At 38.2% G+C, this 16,130-nt stretch overlaps 1 protein-coding gene across 1 annotated transcript in view; it reads right to left on the reverse strand.

Annotated features, from left to right (window-relative positions):
* The window catches only part of INPP4B (inositol polyphosphate-4-phosphatase type II B), an 851,446-nt gene that overhangs the window by 421,846 nt on the left and 413,470 nt on the right, over positions 1-16,130 (reverse strand). Inside the window, exon 4 of the mRNA XM_061142404.1 lies at positions 1,841-2,052. Within this exon, the coding sequence (XP_060998387.1) occupies positions 1,841-1,931 (91 nt within the window). The 5' untranslated portion in view covers positions 1,932-2,052. The remainder of the gene's footprint in view (positions 1-1,840; positions 2,053-16,130) is intronic.

A 16,130-nucleotide genomic window follows, 5' to 3' on the forward strand; every position in this document is an offset into this window, starting at 1 on the left:
GCCATTTTTTTCTTCAGTATCATTAAATGAAATATAATCTATAAAAATAATGAATCACTATGTTGTACACTTTCACCTAATATAATCTTGTAAGTCAACTATACTTCAATAAAAAAAGAGAAAAAGAAATAGATATCATAAAAAATATAAAAACAAATAAATAAAACTACAAAAAGTAAGTACAACAACAACAAAAACAAAGAGTGACTGAGGATTGGGATGTCATTTGTCACCACTCATGGGTGACCAAGAAATAAAAAGAGTATTATATAAAAATCTTCTTGTTTATCTTTACTGGTGCACTCATCAGATAAAACTTAAATTTATTAGCATTTAGTCATGAATATACTGTGTCCACTACACATTGGCACTTGCTATCCACCTCTGCAAGGATTAAATCATGAGCTGCTGCAGCTGCTGACCTTCAGCATCCCCTGAAAGGAATTTAGGGTGGAGATCATAAATGAGGCATCTGTGATTTGGGGGGAAAAAAAGGCAGAACAGGTTTTCAGATAGATATTTTCTGGAGACAATTTTACAAGCCCAATTCTTGCATATCCTCATATATAGGAAAGCACTAAAATCCTTCATGGTGACATCTGCTCCTCATGACTAGCAGTGACCTTCATGAGAAAAGCAGAAACCTTCTGCAGAAATATGTGCTTGATTGCATGGACTCCTCTTTCACCAAAATCACATGTACACTGACCTTTCCCCTACTTATTTGGAGCAGTTTCTAAGAGCTAGCTGAAATGCTGTCTCCCAGGCTATGGTTTTCATTTTGCCCCAATAAAACATAACTCATAACTTATGTTGTGCATTATTTTTCAGTCAACAACTGCTAGAACCATCTCTTTGTATAAAAACCATCTGTTTTTTATGTACAGAGTTCATATTTTTTGCATTTATGTTTACTTTTATTTCCTACTGACATTTAACAAATTTAGACTTTCTAAGAAGGGTTAGATTGACAATTATTATGTAGGTCTTTATTAATTTCAAATACTGTAATTATTTTAAAGGCTATTAACAATTCTGCTGTAAGCTCTGACAATCAAATTACTCAAATAAACTCATCCAACCACTATCATTTTCTCAAGATTATTTTTATAACGTAAATGAAATGAGAGGTTAGGCATATGTTTGCCAGGGCTAAATAACTGGACAAGAATCTTTTGAATAAAACAAAACACAATTTATGCTAAACAATCTAACCCTAACTCTAGAATGTTAAGCATGAAAGAAAACATATACTTCTTCCAATGATTTTAATTACTTGAGTAGCACAAAAATCAATGTTCATGTTCAAATGCTAATCCTGGCCAAATAGCCAAGCTTGCTTGCTCTGTTGATGTGACTTAGGTATGGTAGCAACTGCGAAGCAGCTAGTGTAATCATTGTGCCCTAATGTTTTCAACTGAAATGTCTTTGGTTTTAAAGAGAAAATTTCTAGGTTTCAAAACACAATACCACATGAGAGTAGAAATATGATCAACAGAAAGTGTGCAACCACAGCCTCCTAAATGGTGTCTCGGATCCGCTCTGTGCATCCACAGTCGGGTCTCCATCAACATCCAAAGTGATTTTTTCAAAATTCAAGTACTGCCTTAGTTTTCCAAGTGATCTTCAAATAAAGATCAACATCCTTAACAAAAAAAGAAACTACATACTGTCTTACTACACATTCAAGAAAATGGTTCTATTTGATATTGAACCATTTCATAGACTATCATCTACCTCACCCAGGATAAAAGAGGAGAGACATATCATAGACATAGAACACTGAAATAATAGTGCAAAGGAACAAAGTTATGTAATTTGGGGGTGCATTTATACTCACTTGTGAACTGAAAGTCCCCGGTGTCATTTGCATGGGGTGTAGGCAGAAAGTTCTGGCCTTCTTCTGATGCTCCTTCCTCTTTGATTTCCATGATCAATCTTCACAGTTCCTTAAATCTTCCCAATGTTTGTGCCCAAATGCCACGGCCAAAGATTCCTGGTTTAATATAGGCGTATTTTCAGCTAAAGTCCTGATATTCCCACTTTGAAATTCTGCATTTAGGAAACAGCAACAGCAAAAGTCTCAGTTACTTCAGGATAAAGTATAGCTTTATAGTTTACACTGTATATAGAGAGTTCAGTATAAAGCTAAAAACTCAAAGTAGGTAGAGCCTACAGCTACCTTCATATGAATTTCCTTCCCACCTCTCCCACTTTTATTTGCAGAATCTATCCACACAGTTAATGTATCATAAACTCTGGGTTAAATGGGTATTCTCTATGTAATCATTTTACTGTCATATGAGATACTTCTAAATCCTGAGAGGTATATTCTTTCTCTTCTAATTCATTTTGTAAAATAGCACATAGCTATAGGAGCTGCTAACTTAATATGTACCTAATTTAGCAGCAAGAGCAGATAGCATCTTGACAAAGCATTAGCATGTTCAGCCAAGGTATATCTTACTATCATTCCTTCCATTAGAACTGCCCTTTATGCTTATCTCTCTACCAACTTTTGTTACAACACTATTCATGAGCACATAAAGATCATTTGGCACAACACTCTTCTTCCAAGATGAGCTAACAGGTTGTTCAGGGAAGTTCCAACTTCATCATTATACATAGTCTCTTGCTTCTCTGCCTGATCAAAGTTTAAATGTTTAATGATTGGGATATATGGTGAAAAGAATGAGTAATAATTCTAAAAAGCTAAAGTTCCAAGGCAAACGAAAGGAACAGCAAAATGATGAAAATTAGCATGGGGAAAGAAAGCCTCCAAAAATTTAACACCCTGTGACACAGACAGACTCAAATAGTATTAAATTCATTTTTATTTTTAGTATGTTATACATGACCAAGAATGATATAGGAAAAAAATCAATGTTGTTTTAATTCAAGTTACCACCTGAATTAAAATGTATAAAAATCTTTAAAGGTCTACCCAATGCTATTTAATGAGATAGCAGCAATAGAGTTCGGTTTGGAATACTGATTTGGTTTCCAACTTCACAAGTTCACAAACTCACTCTTTGTTGTTTTTAACAAAGCAACTTCATTTATAATTCAGCTCTAGTGTTTAAATGTCATCTGGCAAAATTAAATCCAGAGAGCATCTTGAATCTTTAGGACATATTACAATAAGGTTGCAGATAAATACATGTTGGCTTCTAAGAATATAACTAGGAATACTTGCTGGGGTAAAAGGCTATAGTACTATCAATAAGACCAAATCCATTAATTTGATAATTATATTTTTTTATTTTTTATTGAGTTATAGTTGGTGTACAATATTACATAAATTACAGGCATACGACATAGTGATTCACAATGTTTAAGGTTATACTGCATCTATAGTTACTATAAAATATTGGCTATTATATTCCCTGTGAGGTACTATATATCCTTGTAGTTTATTTTATACATAATAGTTTGTATCTCTTAATTCCCTGCCCCTATATTGGAAACAAAAGCAAAAATAAATGGAACCTAATTGAACTTAAAGGAAACCATCAACAGGATGAAAAGACAGCCTATTGAATGGGAGAAAACATTTGCAAATGATATGACTGATAAGGGGTTAATAGCCAAAATATATAAACAGCTCGTACAACTTAACATCAAAAACAAACAATCCAATTAAAAAATGGACAGAGATCTGAATAAACACTTTTTCCAAAGAGGAGATGCAGATGTGCCAATAGGCACATGAAACTATGCCAAGCATCACTGATCAGTAAGGAAATGCAAGTCAAAACCACAATGAGAAAAAAAAAAAAAAAAAAAACCCACAATGACCTACCACTTCATACCAGTCACAATGGTATCATCAAAAAGAACACAAACAAATGTTAGAGAGGATGTGGAGAAAAGGGAACCCTCATACACTGTTTGTAGGAATGTAAACTGGTGTAGCCACTGTGGAAATACATACATACATATATATATATATAATTTTGCCATTTGAAACAACATGGATGAACTTGGAGGGTACTATGCAAAGTGAAATGTCAGAGAGAAGAAAACAAATACTGTATGACATTACTTAAATGTTAAGTCTAAAAACTGTGGTGCTGGAAAAGACTCTTGAGAGTCCCTTGGACTGCAAGGAGATCCAACCAGTCCATCCTAAAGGAGATCAGTCCTGGGTGTTCACTGGAAGGACTGATGCTGAAGCTGAAACTCCAGTTCTTTGGCCACCTCATGCGAAGAGTTAACTCATTGGAAAAGACCCTGATGCTGGGAGGGATTGGGGGCAGGAGGAGAAGGGGATGACAGAGGATGAGATGGCTGGATGGCATCACTGACTCGATGGACATGAGTTTGAGTAAACTCCGGGAGTTGGTGATGGACAGGGAGACCTGGCGTGCTGCGATTCACTGTTGCAAAGAGTCGGACACGACTGAGCGACTGAACTAAACTGAACTGAAGTCTAAAAAATACAACCAACTACTGAATATTATAAAAAAAAAAAAAAGCAAACTCACAGATACAGAAAATAGTAGTTTCCAGTGTGAGAGGGAAAGGGGGGAAGGGTAATATAGGGGTAGAAAATTATATTTTAAATTAAGATAATATTTTCTTGTTGGATTATTTAAATTTAGATATCTTTTTAATAAGGAAAGGTGCATATTTATTGTATCACATTCTTTCAAGAACCTATGACAAATGTATTAGCATTAGTGGACTGCATTAGCATTAATATCTGTGGAAGAGCACCATGTATGTGGGACTCAGATACACGGATTTTGTTAACTTTACTACACACTTTGATCAAAGACTCAATCCCTAATCCTGATCAGTCATTTTGAAAATTGTAAAGGAGATCTAAATAAGGCAATATGGATGAATCCTAGCAAAATAATAACCCGGGACACCAATGGTAAATAATTAACAAGTGTCAACTCTATGTGTGGGTTGTGTGCACTTGTGTAATTTGAGGTTGAGTAGAGAGGACTAAACTAAGATGCCCACAACGACCCACTAACATAGTCCCATTTTAAGCATGCCCATTCAAAACTGAAAAATGAACTCAATTTTAGAGAGAATGGAGCCAGTCCTATGAAACAAAGATTATTTGACAACCTCTTATGATTCTACTCATTTCCATTCTATCTTTGCTGCACTTGAGGATAAATTTCAGGTTTGATAGTTATTAGCAAGGCACAGACCTCAGAAGGAATCAGCTACAGTACCGGCAAAGTAAAAACCAAGAATTTCCAGCTGATAAATATAGCCTTTACTTAGGGTTATGGTTAGGTGCAATAGTTCCTTTTCTGTGTCTGTTTGGAAACTTTTTGGTTTGGAGATGATGCATAAAAATAGACTGAGGTTTTTACATACCACACAAAAGTTTAAAACAGCGAGAGACTAAACAATTCTTAAAGCAGAAAGAAACTACATTAAGTATACCTTTAGCAGAAGAATAACATGGTTACATTTGAATTTTAGAAAGTTTACTCTTGTTTAGTGGCTAAGTCCTGTCCCACTCTTTTGCAACCTTATGTACTGTAGCCCACCAGGCCCCTCTGTCCGTGGGATTTCTCAGGCAAGAATAGTGGAGTGAGTTGCCATTTCCTTCTTTAGGGCATCTTCCCAACCCAAGGATCAAACCTGCACCTCCTGCATTGGTAGGTGGATTCTTTACCACTAAGCCACAAGGGAAGCCCCTTTAGAAAGTTTATTGAAAGTCAAAGAGGAAAATATACCAGAATGTGACAACTCAGTAAGGAAATCAACCTGTTTGGAGGCAATTCTAATAGTCTAGAAAAATAAAAAAACAAAAAGAATCCATGCCAACATAGAAGCAGATAACTAGAGAAGAAAATTGGATCCAAACCAGCTGGAATCTGGATTCAAATCAATTACTAAATAGAATTACCTAGACTTGGTGATGGAATTAGATGTGATATCAGAGTTGAGGTAAAGGAAGACAGAAATTTCACATGGGACCCAGTATAGTTTGGACTATTAAGCTATCTGTAGGAAACAGTAAGTCCCCACTACGTGAACCTTCAAGTTGCAAACTCTCAAAGATGTACACATGCATTCCTTCCACATCAGATGTGAATGAAATTGCAGCTTGCCCTCTATTTCCTGTTACTGATGACCCTTCAGGTCAACCATCTCCCACCTCCCCTCCCTCCTCCACTCAGTAACTCTTCTTGCCTGTTCACTCCATGTCAGCTGTTGTGCTACACTACTGTACTTTTCAAGGCACCGCACTGTAAGATTTAAAATGTGTTCTTTTGTGTGTGTGTTTGCTTTCTATGTATTATGCATGAAAAGTATTATAAACCTATTACAGTATAGTACTATATAGCCTATTGTGTTAGATGGGGACCTAAGCTAATTTGTTGGACTTACAAACATGCTCTTGGAAAGGAACTCGTTCATACGTGGGGAACTTGAAGAAAGAATTGCAGTCAAAGATGATGAGTTTAATTTTAAACGTGTTGCTTCTGAGATGTCTTAAGATATTCAGAAAGCAATTGAACACATGGGTCTAGATCATGGGAGAGATATTAAGGCTGTTAAACTATAGTTTTGGTCAGTTATTGTTGTCTAATGGTTGAAGTCAAAGGGATGCATGCAGTCACAGAAAGCAAGTGCATGCAGAGAGAAGGATGACTGAGGACTCAACCTTAAAGCACAGAACTATTTCAGAGCAAGAAGAGCTGTCACCTGGGAAAGGGACCAGCAACGATAGGAAGAGCGGAGAGGAGTGACTAAGGGTAACAACATCATTGTTTCTCAGGTAAACAATGCCACTGGATTAAGAGATGACTTCACCTTTTTTTAAGCATGGGGACACATGTGCATATAATACTGAAAAGGACATAACCACAAGAATAAAGAGGAATTAAATATTAAGAAGAAAGGAGATGATTGATGGGACAAGGAAAATCTGGATGCTAGTATCTGCTATCATGAAAGGAGGGGTAAATAGAAAATTAGATACGATCTGACACGTAAGGGAGAGAAACTTAAGGATATTCGCCCCATGACGCTTTTTGTTTTTGTTTTTCTTTCAAGAAAAGGACATATTTGTGCACTCTGGGTAAGTAAAGATGTGTCAACCTGACTTCAAAAGCACAGTTCATAAAGAAAAATGTTAATAAACTTGACTACATTAAAATAAATATATTCTGTAAGCAACAGATACCATATAAAGTGTGAGATAATTTATATACAGGGAAAATAAGTTTGGAACACAGAAGTTTTCCATTTCTATTTACACAAGGATGGAAAGACTATTACTCCTACCAGAAACTCAAGAAGAAGCTGAATAGTATATAAAATCCTAACTTTTCCTTAACTAAGCAGAGAGCTGAGGTCTCAGAGCAACCAACCAGCCTGAGCTCTTAGCAAAGATAAATACCTCCAGAGAGCAGAGTTGTCTTTCACCGAGGAAGGGATGTCAGGCTCCAAACAAGTTTGAAATGGAAATTCAATCAAAATATTTAATGACTTACTAAAGGTCAGGGTAGGTTACCATGAGCATATACAGCTACTGAGAGCCACAAACTCAAAGGTAATTTGTATCCACCAACAGACTTTTTTCTTCATGAACCTCACCAGACGCTCATAAGAAAGACTGAGAGCAGAACAGGATATGAAGAAAGCATCCTTGGTAATGCAGGACTGTGGGAGCAGAAAAAAACAGCACATCACTTGGACCCGCCTCTCTCCAGAACAAAAATGGCCAACGCTCTTGCCATCAGGGCACAGGTGAAAACTCACTGTGATTAGTGGACGGAAGCAAGAGATGGGGGAGGAAAGTTTCCTGAGAGTGTTTCATTACAGATCCCCTATTTCTAAGAGAAGGACAGAATCGCTGAGAAAGCCCTATCCATAAGGCCCAAGAACTCAAGACAGCAACAGTAAAAACAGTCAGGAGAAAAGCAAATAAGCGATCAAGAAAACCGGACTCATGTGATGCAGAAGTTGGAATTATCAGAAAGAGAATACACTAAAAATTGCAATGGAAAAGGCAGACAACCTGCATGACCAGATGGATATTTTTAGCAGAAACTATTGGAAAGAATCGGAGAAGGCAACGGCACCCCACTCCAGTGTTCTTGCCTGGTAATCCCAGGGACAAGGGAGCCTGGTGGGCTGCCGTCTATGGGATCACACAGAGTCGGACACGACTGAAGTGACTTAGCAGCAGCATTGGAAAGAATCAAATGGAAATGCTAGGAATGTAAAAGACAAAAATATTTCAAGACATCAGAACCCTGATCTAGGATGCGCAGAAACGAGCAGGCAGATACTTGGTGATTTTTCACCAAGAAAATTTCACACACACACACACACACCCAATAATCAAACAAGCAAATTAAAAAAAAAAAAAAAAAACTTGTACATATATCATATTCAAACTACTAAAAAACAAAGTTAAGGAAAAAAATTTTAAGGTAACCAGAGCAAAAAATGCAAAGTACGTATAGAATGACAGAAATAAGACAACATTTTGGACTTGTTAGGAACTATGTAAGTGGCATATTTAAAGTTCTGAAAGAAGAAAAATGATCAGACCAAAATTCTATACAATGTAAAAATAACCTGTAAAAATTGAGAAAGATAAAGACTTTTACCCAGACAAATAAAAAGTGACAAATTCATTACAAGCAGACCTGCACAGCAAGAAATACTAAAGGAAGTTATTCAAGCGTGACATAACAGAGAAATATCTGGATCTACACAAGAAATGAAGAGCACTATAAATGGTGTAAAGGAAAATAAATGTTAATTTCATCTCTTTTTACTTTGAGTAACTATAAAAGATAATTTCCCAAAGCAGAGGTGGGCATAATTTTCCTGTTAAGGACAAACAGTAAATATTTTAGGCTTTTGGAGTCATGGAGTCTGTCAGAGTCACTCAACTCTAATGCTACAGTGTGAAAGCAAATACTGAAAATACATAAACAGGTAGGCCTGGCCAGGTGACACTAATATTTTATTTGCAAAACAAATTGGTATTCAGAGTTTGTTTGACCTGCAGACTAGCATCTACCAAACACTGGTCTAAAGCACAATTAGTAGCAACGTATTGTATGCTTCTAGCATATGTAAAAAATAACATTCGTAGTAAGATGATGAGAGTGAAGAACAGGGAGTTATTATTGCTTTTACACTAAAATGATAGACTTCTCTGGTCACTCAGATGGTAAAGAATCCACCTGCAATGGAGGAGACCAGCGTTTGATCCCTGGGTTGGGAAGATCCCCTGGAGAAAGAGATGGCTACCCACTCCAGTATTCTTGCCAGGAGAATCCCCGTGGACAGAGGAGCCTGGTGGGCTACAGTCCATGGGGTAGCAAAGAGGTGGACATGACTGAGTGACTTTCACTTTCGTTTTCATGCTAAAATGATAGTATACAAATTATATCACTAGAATATATAAAAGTAGACTGTTTGCTCTTAATCCAACCACATCAATAATTACATTAAATGCAAACAATACACACACACACAGATACTTCAATTAAAAGAGTGAGACTATCAGCTTGGATTAAAAAAGTAAGTCCTGACTATATGCTTCATGCTGTTCTATGCTTAGTTGCTCAGTTGTGTCCGACTCTCTATGACCCCACGGACTGTAACACAGCAGGCTCCTCTGTCTGTGGGTATTCTCCAGACGAGTATCCTGGAGTGGGTTTCATGCTTTCCTCCAGGGGATCTTCCCAACCCAGGAATCAAACCTGGGTCTCCTGCATTGCAGGCAGATTCTTTACCAGCTGAGCTACCCGGAAGCCCTTCATAGTTATATTTATGCTTCATATATATATTAAATTTATATATTTTTCCAGTATTCAAGTATGGATGTGTTGGACTATAAAGAAAGCTGAGTGCTGGACTGATGCTTTTGAGCTGTGGTGTTGGAGAAGACTCTTGCGAGTTCCTTGGACTGCAAGGAGATCCAACCAGTCCATCCTAAAGGAAATCATTCATTGGCTGATTGATTCATCCAATATTCATAGTCCTGAATATTCATTAGAAGGACTGATGCTGAAGCTAAAACTCCAATACTTTGGCCACCTGATGCTAAGAGCTGACTCATTTGAAAAGACCCTGATGCTGGGAAAGATTGAGGGTGGGAGGAGAAGGGGACGGCAGAGGATGAGATGGTTGGATGACATCACCAACTCAATGAACATGAGTTTGAGTAAGATCTGGGAGTTGGTGATGGACAGGGAGGCCTAGTGTGCTGCAGTCCATGGGGTCACAAAGAGTCAGACACAACTGAGTGACTGAACTGAACTGAAATATGAAATATATGCTTCATAGTTATATTTAAATAGAATGACATACATCAGTTCAGTTCAGTCGCTCAGTCGTGTCTGACTCTGCGACCCCATGAATCGCAGCATGCCAGGCCTCCCTGTCCATCACCAGCTCCCGGAGTTTACTCAAACTCATGCCCATCGAGTCGGTGATGCCATCCAGCCATCTCATCCTCTGTCGTTCCCTTCCCCTCCTGCCCCCCAATCGCTCCCAGCATCAAGGTCTTTTCCAATGAGTCAACTCTTCACATGAGGTGGTCAAAGTACATAGCTATAGGTTAAAGTAAAAGGATCAAAAAATGAAAACCATGCAAACATTTATCAAAAGAAAACTGGAGTGACTATATTAATGTAATTGAAATAGATTTCACATCAAGGAATATCAAAAGGGACATTACACACATGTGCCTAACAGCAAAGCTTCATAATACATGAAGCAAAAACTTAATTAAAAGGAGAAACAGACAAATCTACAATGATATGCTTGGAGATAGCAACATCCCTCTCTCAGTAATGGATAGAACAAGTAAACATAAGTCAGTGAGGATATCAGTTCAGTTCAGTTCAGTTCAGTTGCTCAGTCGTGTCCGACTCTCTGCGACCCCATGAATCGCAGCACTCCAGGCCTCCCTGTCCATCACAAACTCCCGGAGTTTACTCAAACTCATGCCCATCGAGTCGGTGATGCCATCTAGCCATCTCATCCTCTGTCGTCCCCTTCTCCTCCTGCCCCCAATCCCTCCCAGCATCAGGGTCTTTTCCAATGGGTCAACTCTTCATATGAGGTGGCCAAGGTATTGGAGTTTCAGCTTCAGCATCAGTCCTTCCAATCAACACCCAGGACTGATCTCCTTTAGGATGGACTGGGTGGATCTCCTTGCAGTCCAAGGGACTCTCAAGAGTCTTCTCCAACACCACAGTTCAAAAGCATCAATTTTTCGGCACTCAGCTTTCTTCACAGTCCAACTCTCGCATCCATACATGACCACTGGAAAAACCATAGCCTTGACTAGACGGACCTTTGTTGGCAAAGTAATGTCTCTGCTTTCTAATATGCTGTCTAGGTTGGTCATAACTTTCCTTCTAAGGAGTAAGCGTCTTTTAATTTCATGGCTGCAGTCACCATCCACAGTGATTTTGGAGCCCAAAAAAATAAAGTCTGACACTTTTAGTAGACTTAATAACACTGCCAACAACTTGACCTAATTGACATTTATAGTACAATGACATTTATAGTACAATTCAACAGCAACAGAATACACATATTTATTTCAAAGTATATTTGGAATATTCATTAAGATTATATCCTAGATCATAAAACAAACCTTAACAAATTGAAGATAATTGCAATAAAAACAAGTGTGTGTATATAAAACATACTCATACTCATTAGAATCAGAATGAAATTACTACAGTACATATCAGAATATGTTTGAAAGGAAATTTAGAGTATTAAATGCTTATAAAAAATATATCAAATCAGTGATTTAAGTTTTCCCTTACAACTAGAAAAGGAACAAATAAAACCTAAAACAAGTAGAAAAAGGAAATAATGTGTGCAATTAAGATACCCAATAAAGATTTAGTTTCCAGAAGAGTTTAAGAATGTTAGAAAAACAAACCCAACAGAAAAAACTAGCAAAACATGTAAATAAATAACTCAAAAATATTAAACACAAATTGTCAAGAAACATATTAAGAGATTTTGAACTTCACTAGTTATCATGGAAAGGCAGACTAAAATTACATAACCATCAATAAGTGAAAATTTTGAAGTCTCAATACCTCAAATATTAATGAAGGATTTGGAGTAACAGAAACTTTCAGGCACTTAAGATGTTCTAATCATAATGGAAAATAATTTGGTAATACTAGTAAAGTTGAAAAGCAATTCTACTTCTAAGCATACATTTGAGAAAAATTTAAACAAATGCATACCAGAAGACAGTTGAAAGGATGTTTACAATGAGTCAACTTCTAAAAATAAATATTGAAATGAGCCCATCAATAAGAAACTAGAAAAATATAATGTGGTCTATTCATCCTATATAGGATGAATTTTCATTTCAAGTATCAACACTGATTAACTTCACAAAGCATAGAGAAAAGAGAAAGAGTGAAGAGGGCCATACGACAGAGAGAGAGGGAGAAAGACAAGGGCACTCATAGAAAATTTTAAAACATATAAAATAATATTCCAGTTCTGTATTGCACAGGGGTCCACATACATCATAAGTACAATCACAGAGAAATGCACAACAAACATTAAAAACAGAATTGTGATGATATTTGGGAGGAAGGGTGTGTGAGATGTGATCAGGAGGGGGATCGGAGGTGTCTTCAACTCTACTGAGAAAGTTTGATTTACTAAACTGGGTAAGGACTTGCCTGGTGGTCCGGTGGTTAAGATCATGCTTATAACGTAGGGGGCACAGGTTCGATCCCTGGTCAAGGAACTAAAAATCCACATGGTATGTGGCACAGCCAAGAAAATTTAAAAAAAAAGAACTCTTATGTAAAAAACAAAACTGGGTAACAGGTATAAAACATCTACTATATTCTTCTTTGTGACTTTGGTATGTCATAAATACTCATGAATTTAACTAAATTATGTTAATGTGTTGAGACGAAATAGGAGGAACACAGAGCTTTGAGAAGAGGGATGGAATCCTGTGCTGGTCTTTCTGAGCACTGGGTGAGGAACATGTAGGTGGGACAATTGTATGGATCTGTCTGAGCCTGGAGACACAGGTTTATGGAGACTTCCGTCTAATCAGATGTGTGACTTTCTCCAGCAGGGCTCATCAGCCTGGTGAAGAAGGACAGTTCAGTTGACACAGTGTTGGGGTTCTGTCTACAGATGCAGCGAGAGAAGGGTGAAGCCAAGGATGTAATACTAATGTGGCTGAAAATTTCTAGGCTTGAGTGGGAAGTCATTAAGGGGATAGATGTGACATATTGGAAGCTGAAAGAAGAATTTAGTCCTAAGTGATAAGTCCAGGGAACGTTTATGGGATTAATGGGTAGATAAAAAAGAGTGGTATTCATGGTCACTAGACTCCATAAGACAAATGGTGCCAGGAAGGATGCTAGCTGGGGCTATTCCCATGGACATTGCAATGGCCCAAAAGAATATGTTGGCCAAGAGAAGACCTTGTGTCTGGTAGAAAAGTGTAAACAGAACCGGAGTTTGGCCAATGAGCAGGATCAACAGGGGTGGAGGTGTGGCATAGCCAGGCATAACAGCTTGGGAGGGCTCTCATGACACCTGGAAAACAGTAACCCTGCCTCCAGGCTCTGTATATGTGTCTTCATTACAGTAGACAGCAAGGTAGCAGAAAACTGCAGAAAAGCAGGTCCCCATTACATCAAAGAGACAAAATATTTTCTCAAGAGGTAGAAGGCAGGTGGGACTATTTTTCATAGGAAAAAAAAAAAGACTCCAAAGACTTTATGTAATTTTCAAAAGTGGGAGGATCCAAGGAAGATTGAGTCATAGCCAACGAAGCTCATGGCAAAATGGGAATGACATAATGGGCCAGAATACTTGACAAGAGGCTCTTGTGGTTCAGGATGTACCCCAGGATGACACGGGTGTGGCGACATCGTACCATGGACTGTTCTTTGTTTCTAAGTGAATCTCTGGTGAAAGATGCTTCTTGGCCTGTTCAGGCTGAAGTCCAGAAGGAGAGTATTTGGAGGCTTGATGACACTATATACCTGCGGCTTTCATTTAGGTTTACAAACAGTGCTTTGATGTAATGTGTCAGATGAATTGTTATTTCCCATCCATCTCAAAAAAAAAAAAAAAAAACTAGAATAGCAAATTTCTATTATGTTGATGGAGTGTAGCCTAGGTACTGCTAGTGGTAAAGAACATGTTTGCAATGCAGGAGACATGGGTTCCATCCTGGAGAAGGAAATGGCTACCCACTCCAGTATTCCTGCCTGGAGAATTAAATGGACAGAGGAGCCTGGCAGGCTACAGTCCATGGAGTTGCAAAGAGTCAGACACGACTGAGCAACTAACACACACATATTATGTTGATGGGATAACCTTTCATGGGCTTCCCAAGTGGCTCAGTTGTAAAGAATCTGCCAGCCAAGCAGGAGATGCGGGTTCAATCCCTGCCTCCGGAAGTCTCCCTGGAGAAGGATATGGCAACCCATACCAGTGTTCTTGCCTGCGAAATCCCATGGATAGAGGAGCCTGGCAGGTAAAAGAGTCAGACGCGACTTAGCGACTGAACAACAACAAATAGCCTTTCAGTAACTAAGTTACTAAACTGCTCACTTCATGTTATTGTTGCAAAACCTTCTGGAGCCAGGACTTCATTCTGATAAATCAAATACAATTCAGGATGCTAAATCACTTTAAAAACTTCTAAACATCCACAATTTGCAATATGTACATGGATGGGCTGAACTTCTGAGGATCAGCCAAATGCTATCTGGGGACAAGAAGAGGTGAAAGAAGGAATATGATCCAGGTGGAATTTACCTCTGCCTTCTCAGCTCCTTTCTCCTCATGGGAAATGTCAAGTGCTTTGAAGGCTACCATTACTGCAAGAGAATTACATTCACATTTGTTCAACCAGGACCATATTCTCAGTAACAGGGGTTTATTCTTTGTTTCATCATTCAAAAGTAATTGCAGAACTTAAAATATGACTTCAGGGAAAAATTTTTCTTTGGGAAAAAAATGGCATAAGTTGGCAGGTATTTTACCTAAAAATCAAAATCAAACATATATTTAAGGTCAAAATCCCCTGTCTTCTCATGAGGGTCCTCAACAGACACAGGATAACTCCCATCAGAGCAATGGATACACATTCAGGGGCAATGATTCTGCCCAGGAAAACCAATTAACCAATTGTGTCAGAGGACAATTGAATTCCCCAGGCTATCAGTATGGTTTTACCACTAATATTAAACTTGGTGAGGAGATACTTTGTCATGAGAGGAATAAAGATGCAAACTGTCAGGGCTCCACTTTGATTAGAAGTCCAGCTTTGGGGGCTCAGTACCGAATTAGTTAACTGTGCTTCCTTTAACATGAGGAAGTATCACAGACATGAAATAGAAGACACATGGATAGAACATAACCAAAAAACATTATTTGAAGGCTTTTCCACTTAAAATGTGGTTCCTGGATCTGCAGTATCTACATCACTTGGAAGCTTGTGAGAAATGCAGAACCTGAGCCAAACCCCAGGTCTACTAAATTAGAATTCACACCATAGCACAGATGATTTTTATGAATATTCAAGCTTGAGAAGCACCACTTTAAGGCAAATAATAAGGTAAGAAATAATTCTAAATCACAATGAGTATTAGATGGTCACTGAAACTAGCAAATTCTTGATGTTCAGAAGGACAGAACACAAAGAAGCAATACAGAGAACTCCCTAGAACAATCATAGTCAAAGATTTATGCTTTTGGCTCACCGTCAGAGGTCAGTCTGCCTGCTGCTCATTTGTTTCAGTTTAGGATAAGAACGACATGGATCTCCACTGTATACAAAGTAAGAAAGGGAGGCTCTGTCAATTCCGGTGATAATGTATTCTTAACCCTGAGAACTCAGAACACTTCAGCACCACAACAGATTTGCATCAGACTTTAAAATCTTACTCAGTCATGTCTGACTCTTTGCAACCCAGGGACTGTAGCCCGCCGGGCTCCTCTGTCCATGGGGATTCTCCAGGCAAGAATACTGGAATGGGTGCCATTCCCTTCTCCAGGGGAATCTTCCCGATCCAGGGACTGAACCCAGGTCTCCTGCACTGCAGGCAGATTCTTTACTGTCTGAACTACCAGGGAAGCCCAGAATTTCAAGTTTC

The sequence above is a fragment of the Dama dama genome, chromosome 5 (assembly GCF_033118175.1).
Source record: "Dama dama isolate Ldn47 chromosome 5, ASM3311817v1, whole genome shotgun sequence".
Classification (NCBI taxonomy): Eukaryota; Metazoa; Chordata; class Mammalia; order Artiodactyla; family Cervidae; genus Dama; species Dama dama.